Source organism: Schistocerca piceifrons, chromosome 4, assembly GCF_021461385.2.
Source record: "Schistocerca piceifrons isolate TAMUIC-IGC-003096 chromosome 4, iqSchPice1.1, whole genome shotgun sequence".
Taxonomy (NCBI): Eukaryota; Metazoa; Arthropoda; class Insecta; order Orthoptera; family Acrididae; genus Schistocerca; species Schistocerca piceifrons.
Window position 1 is genome coordinate 419,974,818 of NC_060141.1, and position 14,020 is coordinate 419,988,837.

General features: G+C 36.5%; 1 protein-coding gene across 1 annotated transcript in view; it reads right to left on the minus strand.

Moving 5' to 3' along the window:
* LOC124796318 (mucin-12-like) overlaps positions 1 to 14,020 on the minus strand; it is a 304,314-nt gene that overhangs the window by 136,190 nt on the left and 154,104 nt on the right. Inside the window, exon 8 of the mRNA XM_047260448.1 lies at positions 9,093 to 9,311. Within this exon, the coding sequence (XP_047116404.1) occupies positions 9,093 to 9,311 (219 nt within the window). The remainder of the gene's footprint in view (positions 1 to 9,092; positions 9,312 to 14,020) is intronic.

Consider the following 14,020-nt stretch of genomic DNA (forward strand, 5'->3'; position numbering starts at 1 on the left):
TAGTTTGGAGAGATAGGGTGTAACAGAATTCCCTATACAGACTTTGAGGACACGTTGCTTGCAACAGAACAAGTGGGGGAGGGGGGGGGAGAGAGAGAGAGAGAGAGAGAGAGAGAGAGAGAGAAAAAACAGCCATATTCTCCTACAGATGGTGGAGAGATGGACTGCTGAAATATTGAATTACAATGTAACCCTGCTTTTACATTCCCTGAATTAACATTCTCTTGTCATTTATGACTTTTTTTACCACTTTATCAAATTTCCTATGCCAACAATGTTAATTCGTACCTGATTTTGAGACAACATATTTACAATTTTCTTATGATTTACACTTTATAAAAAATGCTTGTGGAGAAAAAACTGACGTAAAATGATGCTGGCATGATGATGGCCATCAGGTAATGTTTACAAACATTGCACGGTTAAGATTCTTGACACTGGGCATTCTACTAAGCAGATTTTCCCAGTAAACGGGTAAATGTTGAATAATTCATGCCGTATCTCCTGCCACTGCCAAGCTCTACTTGTCATGGTGGCTAATAGGAGTAACTAGGTTCATTCGAATAAAGATACAATTAATCACAACCATGTCTCTACTGCACACATGCAGTTTTGTGATCGTCATCATCATTGTCACATCTTTGTCGAACCACATTTGCCTTCACTCACTCTGCTTTACTGAAATTTTTTTGGTTTAAACACTGCACCAATTAGGTATTTTTTCATGCTGAGCAAAATACGTTTCAAGAATTTATTTTCAATGTCTAGTGCAGTATTTATGTTTTGTGTGTGTGTGTGTGTGTGTGTGTGTGTGTGTGTGTGTGTGTGTGTGTGTGTGTGTGTAGTTTTCTACATAACCCCAGAAAGATGACTACAGCACAAGAGATGCACAACAACAAATCTGCAAAGACCACACAAAATACTTGCTCTCAACGACGAGGGGCGGGGAGAGGGGGGGGGGGGGGTGTCAAAATGCGTTGTGATAAGCATGAAAAAATATGTAAACAGCGCAGTGGTTTCATAATTTAAATAATGAATGACAGCTGCCGGCTTTCCAAAAACATTGATTATAATGTATTAAATTGAGTCAAACGTTTCTACTTCCCAGAAAGTTATCAGTTCCCATTACATCAGAAGTTTTTATTAGCTAATAAACAAGTCCATCACAAGAATTTTGATGCCTATTATGTATATAAAATGGTTTTACCATAACATTCTGCAGTATATACACAAAACAGAAAAGACAAAATAATTCATTTTGTTTCTTACAAGTATGCCAGAGTAGGACTTGTGCTGAAAGAAGAACAGATCCAGATGTGATACACATGATGTGTGTCCTAAATAACTTTTCCATCACTTAGTAATTGAATACCATCACAATAGTGATAAGCCAAAAAATGGTATGTTACAGGTAGGGATGCTTGTGGACAATTGTGAAATACAATAAATTGTAAGTGTAAAAGTGTTCCTGTAAAACAAATCATTATCTTATTCCATCACCTTTCATGTTTGCATCCGGGTAACCTTAAGGCCAACTTCACAGTGATCTGCTGGCATACATCATACATAAATTGCAAGGGGGTATCCTATACATAACTTTTACAGCTTAAAACATTATTTCCCACATTTTACACCATTTTTTGGAAGTCCCTTGAAAAGGATAAAAGTGGGGTTTCACTGTATGACTTTTATTCTGCCCAGTACAGTTGTCGGCCCATATCTGTAAATGTCATTTGACAATGAAAGATGAAAGCACTTTCAGAACACAAGATGTGGCCCGATTTCCACTGCAACCACCAATGCTCTCATGGCACGAGAACATAATTTTGTGATACTTCACCAACATACAGGCACAGGTTGTAACTTGACAACTGCCTGCTACAAAACATATCTACACAAGTTAATGTGGGGGCACAAATTACCTTTTGCATTTCAACACAGGGCATATGTAGCTTCCTGTTATCATTGTTGAGAGAGGTTTTGCTTTTTCTGCCTTTCACAGATGCAATGCTTTGTAAGCAGAAATGTGCAATTTGTTGATGCTAACTATGCAATTTGTCTCATTAGTCAATCAGTCACATGTTGTGCACGTGTTACCACAAGGTTGGTGGAATGCCAACTTAGGAAACTCTCACTTAAACACTCTCCTGTTGAACTGGTGATCTACAGAAGTCTCAGGTTGCAACATTTTCAACAGCCAGTACTGTCTATGAATACTGAGAGAAATCTGAGGTAAGGTAATATTTCATTGATTTATGCCACACAATGATTTTCCTCTCTCTCTCTCTCTCTCTCTCTCTCTCTCTCTCTCTCTCTCTCTATATATATATATATATATATATATATATATATATATATATATATATATATCAACTTCAGCTTTTTAACATAGGAACACAAATTTTATTCCAATGACTTTCAAATATTTGCACTTGTTCTTCTTCTTCTCCTCCTCCTCCTCCTCCTCCTCTATTACAGTATACACGTTTGTCTGCTAGCTCCAACATATTTTTAACTTCTTAACATAAAACCTAGAACTATCTTGTTTTCATAATTTTGAAAAAAACTGAAAATCCTGTGCATACTCAGGCAACATAAAAGCATAACTTTGAAAACATAGAAACCTGCTTATATCCATTGCAGCACTGACAGTTAAGTGTTTGGCCACTAAAGAGCATCTGGTACAATATTTGTAGCCTGGTTGTCATGCTTTGGTTGAGGGGGTTGGCACTTGACATCGCCTTTACTGTGTACAGCTTTGGATACTCCATAACAAAACGCGTGCTTTCAGCCTCAGTCCTTTATTGTTGTTAAGGCAGTTCTATCAAAAAAGGATGGCTATAATGATCCTCAGTTTGGCATTGAATTTAGCAGCTCAGAAAGTGAAAAAGAATGTAATGTTATCTCATCAGACAGTGAAAGTGCCGACAATTCGTCAGTTGAGTGACAAGTGTTCACCAGGGGTACAAGATAAATACATCCCACTGTGCTCCAGCCAGCTCCTCCAAGATTGATGTTCACAGAAAACATTGTGAAATACATGGTCAGACTTCATAGCTACAGAGAAACTAAAAAATGACTTCAAGGCTCAGAATATTTTAGTAAAAGTCCAGTGCATGATTATACTTGGGAATTTACTATTAATGATCTTCAAAATTTTGTAAGTCATTATATTGAGCTTTAAAAACTATCCTTTTATGTCTAGATGTAATGCCATTCATTACGGAATGTTTTTAATCAATTAAAAAAAAATATTTTAAAAAATTATGTGAAGGGGTCAAAAAATCTGCTGAAAACTTGCACAAGCCCACTGTAAGAAGATAAGCAATATATAATAGAAACTTGCCTCCTACTTAATGTTGGATTATCATATTTTCCACCACAAATTCTCTGAGTATTCATGATATTAACACTCTAATGCCCAGAGGGGTCAAAATGACCCTTTTTGGTTTTTAAGTGCTAGCTATGTTTTGCAGAATGATTCAAGCAACATTTACTTTTGTAACTTTTATTTATTTGGCATGTACTTTCATTACATTAAAAGACAGTGCATTTCGCCTAATTGATTATCACTTTTTTTTCTAGTTTCACCTTCAATGTCCAGAGGGGTCATATTGACACTTTTAGAAAAAAAGCTATAATTTTGTTTATAGTTATGCCATACATTTGTCTCCTGCATTCTCAAGCACCAGCTACTTTACTCTGTAGTGCAATAATTTACTTTTGTTCATATTATTGCCATATGAAATGACAACAATGGACTCTGTTCACCATTGTCCATCATTCCTTTGTAAGAATCAGTCTTTCAAAGGTAATTGTGAGCTGAAGATTGAAATGAATCAAAAAGAGGATTTACGATATGAAGAAATTCTTGCAGTATTACAAAAAGTTATCAAGTGTGATTCAGATGGTGGCGAACTTTTTTCTGACAATTCAGAGGAAGAGTTTTTACTTCAGTCATTTAGAGAAGATTAATCATCTAATACTAATGATTCTGACTTCAGATACAGATAATGGAAGTTTACGTTCTAGTAAGTATATTATTATCATTATTATTATTATTGCTGCTAATTTATAATAATCTTATTTTTATCTACATATAATTTTACTGTACTTAATTTAGATTTTATGGTGGCTTTCTTACATTTGTTCTATTATTCGTGCTCTCTAGATCGAGAAGAATCATGTAACAGAAGAGGAGATAATCCTGTTCCTCGGAGTGTAGAACAAGTGACTGCTTCTTCGTCTGATGAAAGACATAAAGAAGTTGCTCCTGGTGGAACAGTCTGGATAGAAGCACTGCCTAATTCACAAGGTGGGTGTCTTCCTAGTCACAATATTTTGAAACACTCTCCTGGACCTACACCACATGCAAAAAGAAATGTAAGTGATGAATTTGTCTCAAGTGCTTGGCACTTGTTCATAGACAACTGTATAATCAAACATATCTTGTAATGCACTATAACAGAGGCACACAGAGTACTAGGAAATGACAGCTGGTCAACGACCGTGGAAGAACTAGAAGCATTTATTGCAATTATTTATGCTCGTGGTGTGAGGGGTTGCTGAAGTACAGACCTTCACACGTTATGGTCAGTTTCCTGGGGCCTACAATTTGGGTGGAAACCATGAGTAGAAATAGATTCTGTGATATTATGAGATTCTGGAGGTTAGCCGGAAAGTCTACACACTCTGTACAATTACAGAATGATAAGTTTGCATTGGTTTCTCCTGTCTAGAACAAATTACTAGAAAACTGTACAATGTGTTACAAACTTGGAAGTGACATAACAATACACAAGCAGCTCTTCCCAAATAAAACTAGGTGCCTGTTCACACAATTCATGGCTTCAAAGCCTGACAAGTATGGGCAAAAATACTGGTTAGCTGTAGATATTGAAAGCAAGTATGTACTCAATGGTCTCCCTTATCTTGGTAAGGATACTGCACGATCCAAAGATGAAGGGGTTTCATATTATTTAGTGATGCATGTTATAGAACCATTTCTGGGCAAAGGCAGAAATGTCACTACAGACAATTACTTCACTTCATTCAAACTGGCCAAAAAATTGAAAGAAAAATCAACATCCATTACAGGAACTGTAAATATAGCAAGAAGAAAAATACCACAGGCTCTGAAGTCCTTGAAGAATCCTCTGTATTTACTCCACAAAAGAGGTAAGACATGATGATATTTCCTTGACAGTCTATCAAGGAAAGAAAGAAAGAAATGTGCTAGTAATGTCTTCCCTTCATCCTAGTGTTATCATAAATACAAATGAGAAAATAAACTCCACAAACAGTACGTTATTACAACAACAACAAAAATTGGAGCTGTCATAGTAGAGAAAATGATGATGCAGTATTCAATCAAGGCTTCCTCAAGAAGATGGCCAGCGCAGTCCTACAATATCCTTGACCTAGCAGGAATGTGTAGCATGTGTAGTATTTAGGGCTGTCACAGGGAAGAAGATCAAAAGAAGACACTTTATTCAGCAGCTTGCAGATGAACTATGCTCCGAGTATGTGGAGAGTCGTTTTCCCCATATGGCCACAGACAAGTGTGAAAAGAATGAAAATAAAGATGAAGATGAAATGCCACAGAAGTGCCGTAAATGTTAAGTTCTCAAAATTCTGCAAATGTAATGAAACTATTTTCAAGTGCAATGTTTGTAAGAAGATGGTTTTTGGAAAATGTACAAAGGAAACTGCATACAAATGTGTCAATTGTGTAAAACAATGAAGTAGCTGAAATTTCTGTACACATGAAAAGTTCAATTTTTTATGAATTTAGAACACAGAAAAGCCTGTTACTTGCATACACTTGTTTGGGTGTTACTAGGTTCAGTGAAATTTGTTTATATGTCAACAAATAATATAATTTGTGTCTGTTTTTTTTTTTATTCACAACTCTGTATCTGAAAAGGCTATAAATCTTGTAAACATTAAAATATAACAAATGCTTAATATTTCGAAATAATAATTCAGAAAACTTTTTTTAAATGGTAGGTGCCAAATGACTCCTCTGGACGTTCACGGGGGCAGGCAAAGTCTGGGCATCCGAGTGTTAATGAGACCTATCAAATATATTCCTTATACATCAGCTGTCCATTTCCAAAATTCTGTATGAAGTTTTCTTATAGCCTCTTCAGTGAATTTACAGCACTTATAATGGCGCTTTTAAATGTTGCCTAGGAAAGAATTTTGTGTATAAGCAATTATGGTTAAACACACCCAAAAACCTGAAGTAAGAGTTAGGAGTCAGTAATTTCATGTTACCATTCTAAATGGTAGGGGTTTTGGTAGCATACTGACTTACAAACACAGATGTGTATCACAACAAACACTACTACTTGTTACCACCACAAGTAGACACACTGTTGTTGAGACAATGTATAAGGAGACACTACCTTGTACACGCCAACAGCTCGGCACATACAACTTACACTATCTACTGACTAAGTTTTCATCTTAAGTTTCATTATATTGAGACATACTACTTTCTCTGTGCCACTGGCATGCTCATATACTACCTTTTCAATACAAAACTCAAAATTGAAATTTTTGGCAGTTACGACCTTTCCCATGACAGTGCCTCAATTGTACTAAGTATCAGGGCTAGGTTCTTTTCTGAAGTTATACTGAAGCAAAAAGATGTTCCTCTCAACTGTTGGATTATGGTTGGGAGAAGCAACAAATGATTTGTTTGAGTTCTTCCACGTCAAATCAACACAGGATCTAAACCTCACCATCTCAGGTTTTCTTGAACTTTGGCACAGGTGTCCTGTTGGTATAAAAGAGAAATATACTGAGATACGTCAACTCGTTTCTGAATTACAGAGCTGTAAAGTTATCAGAAATGGGCCCAAAAATGGAACAGCAACTTTTAGAATTTTTGCAGAAGCTTTCCTAATTGAGCTACAGGCTTGGTATGAATACCATTTTATAGCATTTTTCACGCCGAAGTAAAAATGACTTTTCTTCATCTAGCTGGGCCATCTACATCCTTCTCATATCCAAGAAATGCTGATATTCTGTGGATATCAGTAATGGATGTTCTGGTGAAAATAAATCCCGTGATTCCTACTGGAAGAAATTACACTTTACTTGAATGTGATGCGTACCAAATGAATGAAGCCTTTACGAACTTAAAATAATAAAATTACTTAATAGTTAGTTTTACTGTAAACTATTTACTTGAATCTTTACTGCAACAGTGTTCATGTTTATTTTCATTAAAATGTTAATATTAGTACTGCTGTAATAATTAGCATGAGCACACAATCAAATTATTGGAAATATAGCTTGTCTTCTTTACTTTTTTTCACTGCTGAAGAAAATATCATCCCAAATTTATATTTTCGCCTGGGATTTGTAACAATACTAGCTAATCATGGAATAAATTCGGAAATTTTAAAATTGTACTTCTTGAAAAAAAAAATATTAAATTACAATTTTGTTTTGAAAAGAATTTTCTTATGTTAACCTATATATTATTGTCTGCCATAGGAAGGGGCACGAAAAATGATGAAAAATAGTATTCATCCCAGGTCTGGAGCTCAATTACGAAAACTTTTACAGCAATTCTAAAAACTGCCATTCCCTCTTTTTGGGCCCATTTATGATAACTTTACATCTCTGTAATTCAGAAATGAGTTGACGTATTTAAGTAAAATTTCACATTTTTCTAAGTCTATACCAACTGTAAAAGAAAATCTGGTGTGAGACAGTGAGGTAGAATATGGTCTTTTTCTTAGTTGATCTGAAGTGGAATGACCCGTTTTAAAATACAACTTGCGCAACTTAAGACAAGGTTGATTAAGTATCCGAAACCTTTGGAGTAACTAAAGTTATCCAACACATTAAATATAGCCTAACTGAAATTAAGTTGTTGTACATGTGTGCCACTATCCTGGTAAAGTTAGACACTGAAAAAAGATATATGACATCTAAATGTACTTAGGTTATGATACAAATAATGTTACTGCCCTGATCCTGTAAAACTGAGTGAAGACAAGATCAGCAAAGAATAAAAGGAACAATTCAAGGCAACTCAGCTAATTTAATTCAAATCTGACACATTTCAAATAAGCTGTATTATCTGACCATATCCAATTCATAATGAAAACAATGTCCAACAACATTCAAAAAATAAGATCACGATCTGAATGAAACTGTCAGCATGAAATCCAGTATACTAGAAAAGGCAGCAATCTGACACACTCATACATGCTGTCCTCCACAGTACTACCACCTTTTATCCTTCCACATCATATTGTATCCTTAACTATCCATGATTTGAGAAGTATTTACCTTCTCCCTGAAAGTCTGTTTTTTCATAAAATGGTTGATATAAATCGTGCCACTGTAAGAGCTGTCAGCTGAATGCGGACCCATTTATCTATCCTTCACACAGTCAAATTTCAAGTTTTCCTCCCTTAAAGACTTTTCACTCCGATTTGTTGGCTCATATCTAATCCATTTACAATGAACAAACTAGACTCAAGACAAGAAGCAACATAAGATGGTGGCAACAGTCTCTGCCTGTCGGGACTCTGTTGCACCACAAAAGCAAAAATGTTAAGACGTGAATTATGGTTCTGTCAGAATACAGCAAGAAAACATTTTAAATTCTTCTATAACAAGCATTAGTGATTAATCTGTCATGGCAGGGGAATTATCTTTTGTTGCTTCTGCCTTCACACTTAACTGACATGTTATCTGCACTCCTCTATTCCATTTTCCTTCTATTTTAGTCTCACTTCGCATTTTCATTTTCTCGTACTAGCTGGGAATGTTTAATGTAAAACGCTTTCCATGTTCTGTCATATTATCACTAGCTATCATCATTGTACACTTTGTCCCCTGGTTAACATTGATTGGAATGAGAACTAAGCATCGTGAAAATAAATCCATATTACCTTAGATTGGCTTTAATCACAAAATTTTATTTGCAAAAAAGTGCAATGTCATAAAACAGCATAAATTATTTTTGTTTAAACACTGCAGCACAACACCCAAACTGAAAGAAAAAAATCTCTCTCACTCTATGAAGAAATGGTGTTATCGGGTTCACATAAACGGTTACTTACACCTGAGAACCACGAAGCTTACGTCGCAGCCCTTGAATAACTATTTGTCCTGTTGCAGAAGAAAGGGAGTTATTTGTCTGCCGACCAATAAATCCCCTTGGTTCAGGCACCAAATCAGTCAAACTACTAGTACTCCCACACTCTGAATTAGTTCGAGAAATTGAGCGCATGAGAGCTCTATTTGCACGTTCTTCTTTCGCTGTGATGCCCTGAAGCAATCTGCAAGAGATAAAAACCGTCTTTAACACATGTGTTCTTCATAAATCTAGATTTCTTCTAATTGATGACACAATTTTAATCACTGCAAGGGTAACATTCTTTCTGACTACCTAGGGTGCTCATAGATTAAGGGCAAAACTTTTTCAACTAATTCAACAACCCTATGCTTTGATATATAGCAGATACAAATTCTTACAAAACTATCACTCAATGAGGCATATTATTCAAGCCACACAAAGTATCACACTTTCTGCATTACAGACATGGATAATAAAAATCCACATTTCTATGTCTGGACAGAAGATCAAGCTGACAATGTACTGTTAGTTATTTCAGGTCTCTGGGATAATCTGGAAAAGTTTGAGTTTCCTATTTTGAATCCTAGCTTGAGGCTTTTTATAGAGGGCTGTGGAGAACAAGATAAGAAATCCTATGTGGTACACACTTTGACTTTCTTTCTGCTTAAAAAAGCTTCTCAACAGTTTAAGAACATAATGCTGTTTTTCCAGTAAGAAGCCACTCATTTATTCCTGCTGACAGAGTATTTGGAGTTTTGGAAAAACATCTGCAAAAGAAATCTGAGGTACTGACACAAAAATTACCACAAGGACGGGAGTGTGAGAAATTCCAAACCACTCAGTGAACATTTTAAAAACATGGATGGTGTCAGAGGCATGAAACAAATATGTTATGGAAGTCAATCAAAGATGAAAATGTCACAATCAAAATAAAAATGGAGAAAACGTATCACTGCAATGTTCCAATCACATTGTTCAGCCCTCTAAAAAAAAATTATAAAAAAAAGAAGTGCCCTGTTGCTGACTAATCAGTAATTTCATGATACAGTACAGTGAGTGAAGCAAAGTCGACTGATGTGAATAATTTCCTACACAAATGTTTTGGGGATGATTGGGAGAGCACAGGAGATTTTGGTTTCCATTATAACACCATCGAGGCAGTTCCTATTGTAAGTGGCAGTCAGGAAGAAGTTTGTATGTCAGCTTGTTGTTGCTTCAAAGGAGGAGGACTGTACCAAATTTGAAGGGGAACCAACAGGATGGTCACTTTGATAATTCTATAAATCGAAATTTTTACCAGAAACACACTGTGAATTCAATATAAAATTACTAATGTGAATGTATTTATTGTGTAACAAAATGATTTTTCTAGTCAGCTGGCATCAAAAGGATGTTATGAACATGCTATACATTAGAATCTCTTTTAAAAAATAAAAATATTAAAAAAAACTTTAATTTTGTATTAACAGATAACATTATTCTTTGCTTAGTTAAACATTTACCTCATTAATCATTTATTTCTATATTTTACAAAGTATTTGATCAAAGCATAGAAGTCCAACAAATTTTCCATAAATTTGAAGAACACAATTGCACATTGATTTCACTTTATGATGTTGCTAGAAGTACATCCCAACTTCACATTTTAAAATTTGTGACAAATGTTCCAGGTTAGGAGTAATCAGTTTTTTTTTCTTCTTCTGTAAAATTTGGTCTTCTGGAAATAATACAATATGGAACTATGCTCCTCATATATAACCATCTTCAGTTCGACATAAGCCACTGCCCATCCAATCTTGCTGAGACACTAATGACTATCAGTACCCTGACACATTAAACAATGTGAACTCCAGGTTGGAATACCAACAATATTAGCAAAAGGTTAGATTGGTACTCACCCAAAAATGACTTGCTGAGTTTCAGACAGGCACAACAAAAAGACTCTTACGTATTATAGCTTTCAGCAAAAGCCCTCTTCAGCAAAGAAACACACACACATTCACAAGCAAGCACAATTCATGCACACATGACTGCTATCACCGGCAGCTCCAACCAGAATGTGACTGATGGATGAATAGCAATCTGGATGGGGCAGGGAAGTGGGAGGAATAGCAGGGTATGGGTTGGGGGAGGTAAGATCACTGCTGGGATGTGCAGGGACTAGAAGGCTGCTGGGTCAGACAGCCAGATGCAGTTTTCGCCCCCTCTGTCCTCACATCCCCTCACCCTCAACCTGTGCTGCCCTCTGCCAATGCACCAATAATCCTTTCCCCTTCCCTGCTCCTCCCTTTTCCTCTCCCTCCCCCTCCACCCCACCTTCTGAAGCTGCACCTAGCAGCCTCAGCAAGACGCCATCTAGACCATGCATGCCAGACAACGCTCTTCTCTCCCCCCTACAACTGGTAGTTTTATATTACCTTCAAGTCCCTCACATATAGTGTCAGACCAAAATGAAAGTAGATTCATGGTCAGTCCTTTATCAGGAAACTGAGCACAACAGGGTATGCTGATGGTAGGTGATCTCAAATCTTTTACTGATCTCCAAAGAAAATTAAAAGCTAAACATTAGAGAGAAGGAGCACAAAAGAAACTTTGTTTGGAATTACTGAGGACTGAAACTCTATAATAGCAACAGAGATTTTGTTGAATTTCAACTAAATAAAGCCAAATATCTCGATGATCTGATTCATGAGAAGTACCTGTCAGAAATTGGTTGGTTTGTGGGATTAAAGGGACCAGACTGCAACGGTCATCGGTCCCTTGTTTCAAAACTGAAAAAACACCCACACAGAGTAAAAAAAAAAACGGATAAGAGAGACAACAGACGACACAGAACAATAAAAACTCAGACAAGAACAGACATAACAAATTAAAATCACACGGAGTGTGGCGGTGGTTGGCCGACCATAGAGAAAAAAAAAGGGAAAAGCCATCCACCGAGAGACACATTAAAAACTCAGTCTAAAATCGTAGGCCAAAGGCCAGAATCAACACAAAAGAACATAGCAAACACTCAGATTAAACGATAAAAACCCCCTGCCCGAACAAAACGTAAAACTAAGCCAGCCATAGCAGGGTCATCAGTTAAAAGGGAAGGGAGCGTATCAGGCAGTGCAAATGTCTGCCTGACCACAGCTAAAAGGGGGCAGGCCAACAAAATGTGGGCCACTGTCAAAGCCGCCCCGCAGCGACAGAGAGGAGGGTCCTCCCGGCGCAGTAAATAACTGTGTGTCAGCCGGGAGTGGCCAATGCGGAGCCGGCAAAGGACTACTGAGTCCCTGCGAGTGGCTCGCAGGGATGACCGCCACACAGCTGTCGTCTCCTTCCTGTCAGAAGTTATCAATAACAACCTACTGTGGAGAGTATGAGATAAACTATCAGGAAAAGACTAGGGAAGGGTTAGTAATCTTTTCGAATATTTGGAACAGCTCGATATGACAAAAAGTGAGTCAGAATGTTGGAACAATAACTGGACAGTAGACAGGGACAGCAGACAAGTTCAAATTAATAGTCAATTTAAAGTACAAAGAGAAGAGAAGAGAAACAAATATAAAATCCAACATAAGAATAGACAGAAATGCAGGTGGAGAGATGCTAATCAAAGTACTGCTGACAGAGATCTGGACACTCAAGAATTTCATAACATCACACAAAGAGACAACTCATAAGCTTCGGAAGATAGGCTTGATTTTCTGAAGCTGTTACGATGGAACCAATATCATTCAAATCCGATATGGTAAAGGTAATGTGATGACGAAAAATTTATTATATGAGAATCAATGTATACCTAAAAATTACATCTGAATAAAGCTATGTGGTATGGTAGGTAAGTTATCAGTAGATATAATTATGGACTGAGGCAGTGGAATCTGTGTTGTGACCTATAATTTAATGCATTTTGTCTGACGCTGCCAATCACCAGAGTGAAGTTGATGGGAATTACAGTAAATTGGCACAGGCACAAATCTTAATTCATTTCTCTATTGGCACATACAAGTTTAGTTACCTGATGCCCCTTGTATCTCATTTAAACATCCCTATCCTTCTTGTAACTGCCTGGCTATTAAATTCTAAAGTTATTTTAGACTTTTGTAGAGGATATGTAGCTTTTCTATATGGTTATGATCACAACTAGTATCATTACCATTGGATTGCATGGCAAATAATCACAAGCATGTAACACTCGCAATAGTAACTGTGCTACAATGAAGGGAGATACATATGAGCCCTACATATAGGGAAAAAATATCAGTGGAAGATACAGCAACTAATATGATAAATCGTAATGACTTAATGCAAAGGAGAAAGCAGACATTATTCAACTGCTTACCAGTCATTGAGAGATATCTCAACTGAAACCAGTAATGACTAAAGATTTTACATGCACACTACAGATAAAACCTCACGATCCTTTCTATGCAAGACCATACGAGATACCAGTACCAGTAAAGGACATTACACGTCACTGAAGTAATAGAATTGCAATGTAATAGAAATATCTAACAGTTGTTATAATAACCAACTGGTTATCATTAAGAAACCAGATGGAACAGTCAGGCTAGTGCTTGATGCAAGAACACTAAATAAGATAACAGAACCACAAAGAGACAGACCACCCATAATAGATGAAATGTTGACAAAATTTTCATCGGTAAACTGCATTAGTACTATTGATTTAACATCTGGATATCTGCAAATTAAACTACATGAAATGTCTAGTGAATATACAGCACTCCCATCCGATGGCAGAGCTTATCAAATCAAGTTTATACCATTCAGATTGAACATCTGTGTCAGTGTCCTTAAGAGCTCCTGATATACATAGTTGACATACTAATAATACTGTAAACCTGATCATGTATATGTACTGGATGAACTAATACCTCGATTACCACATTTACCCAAGTATAC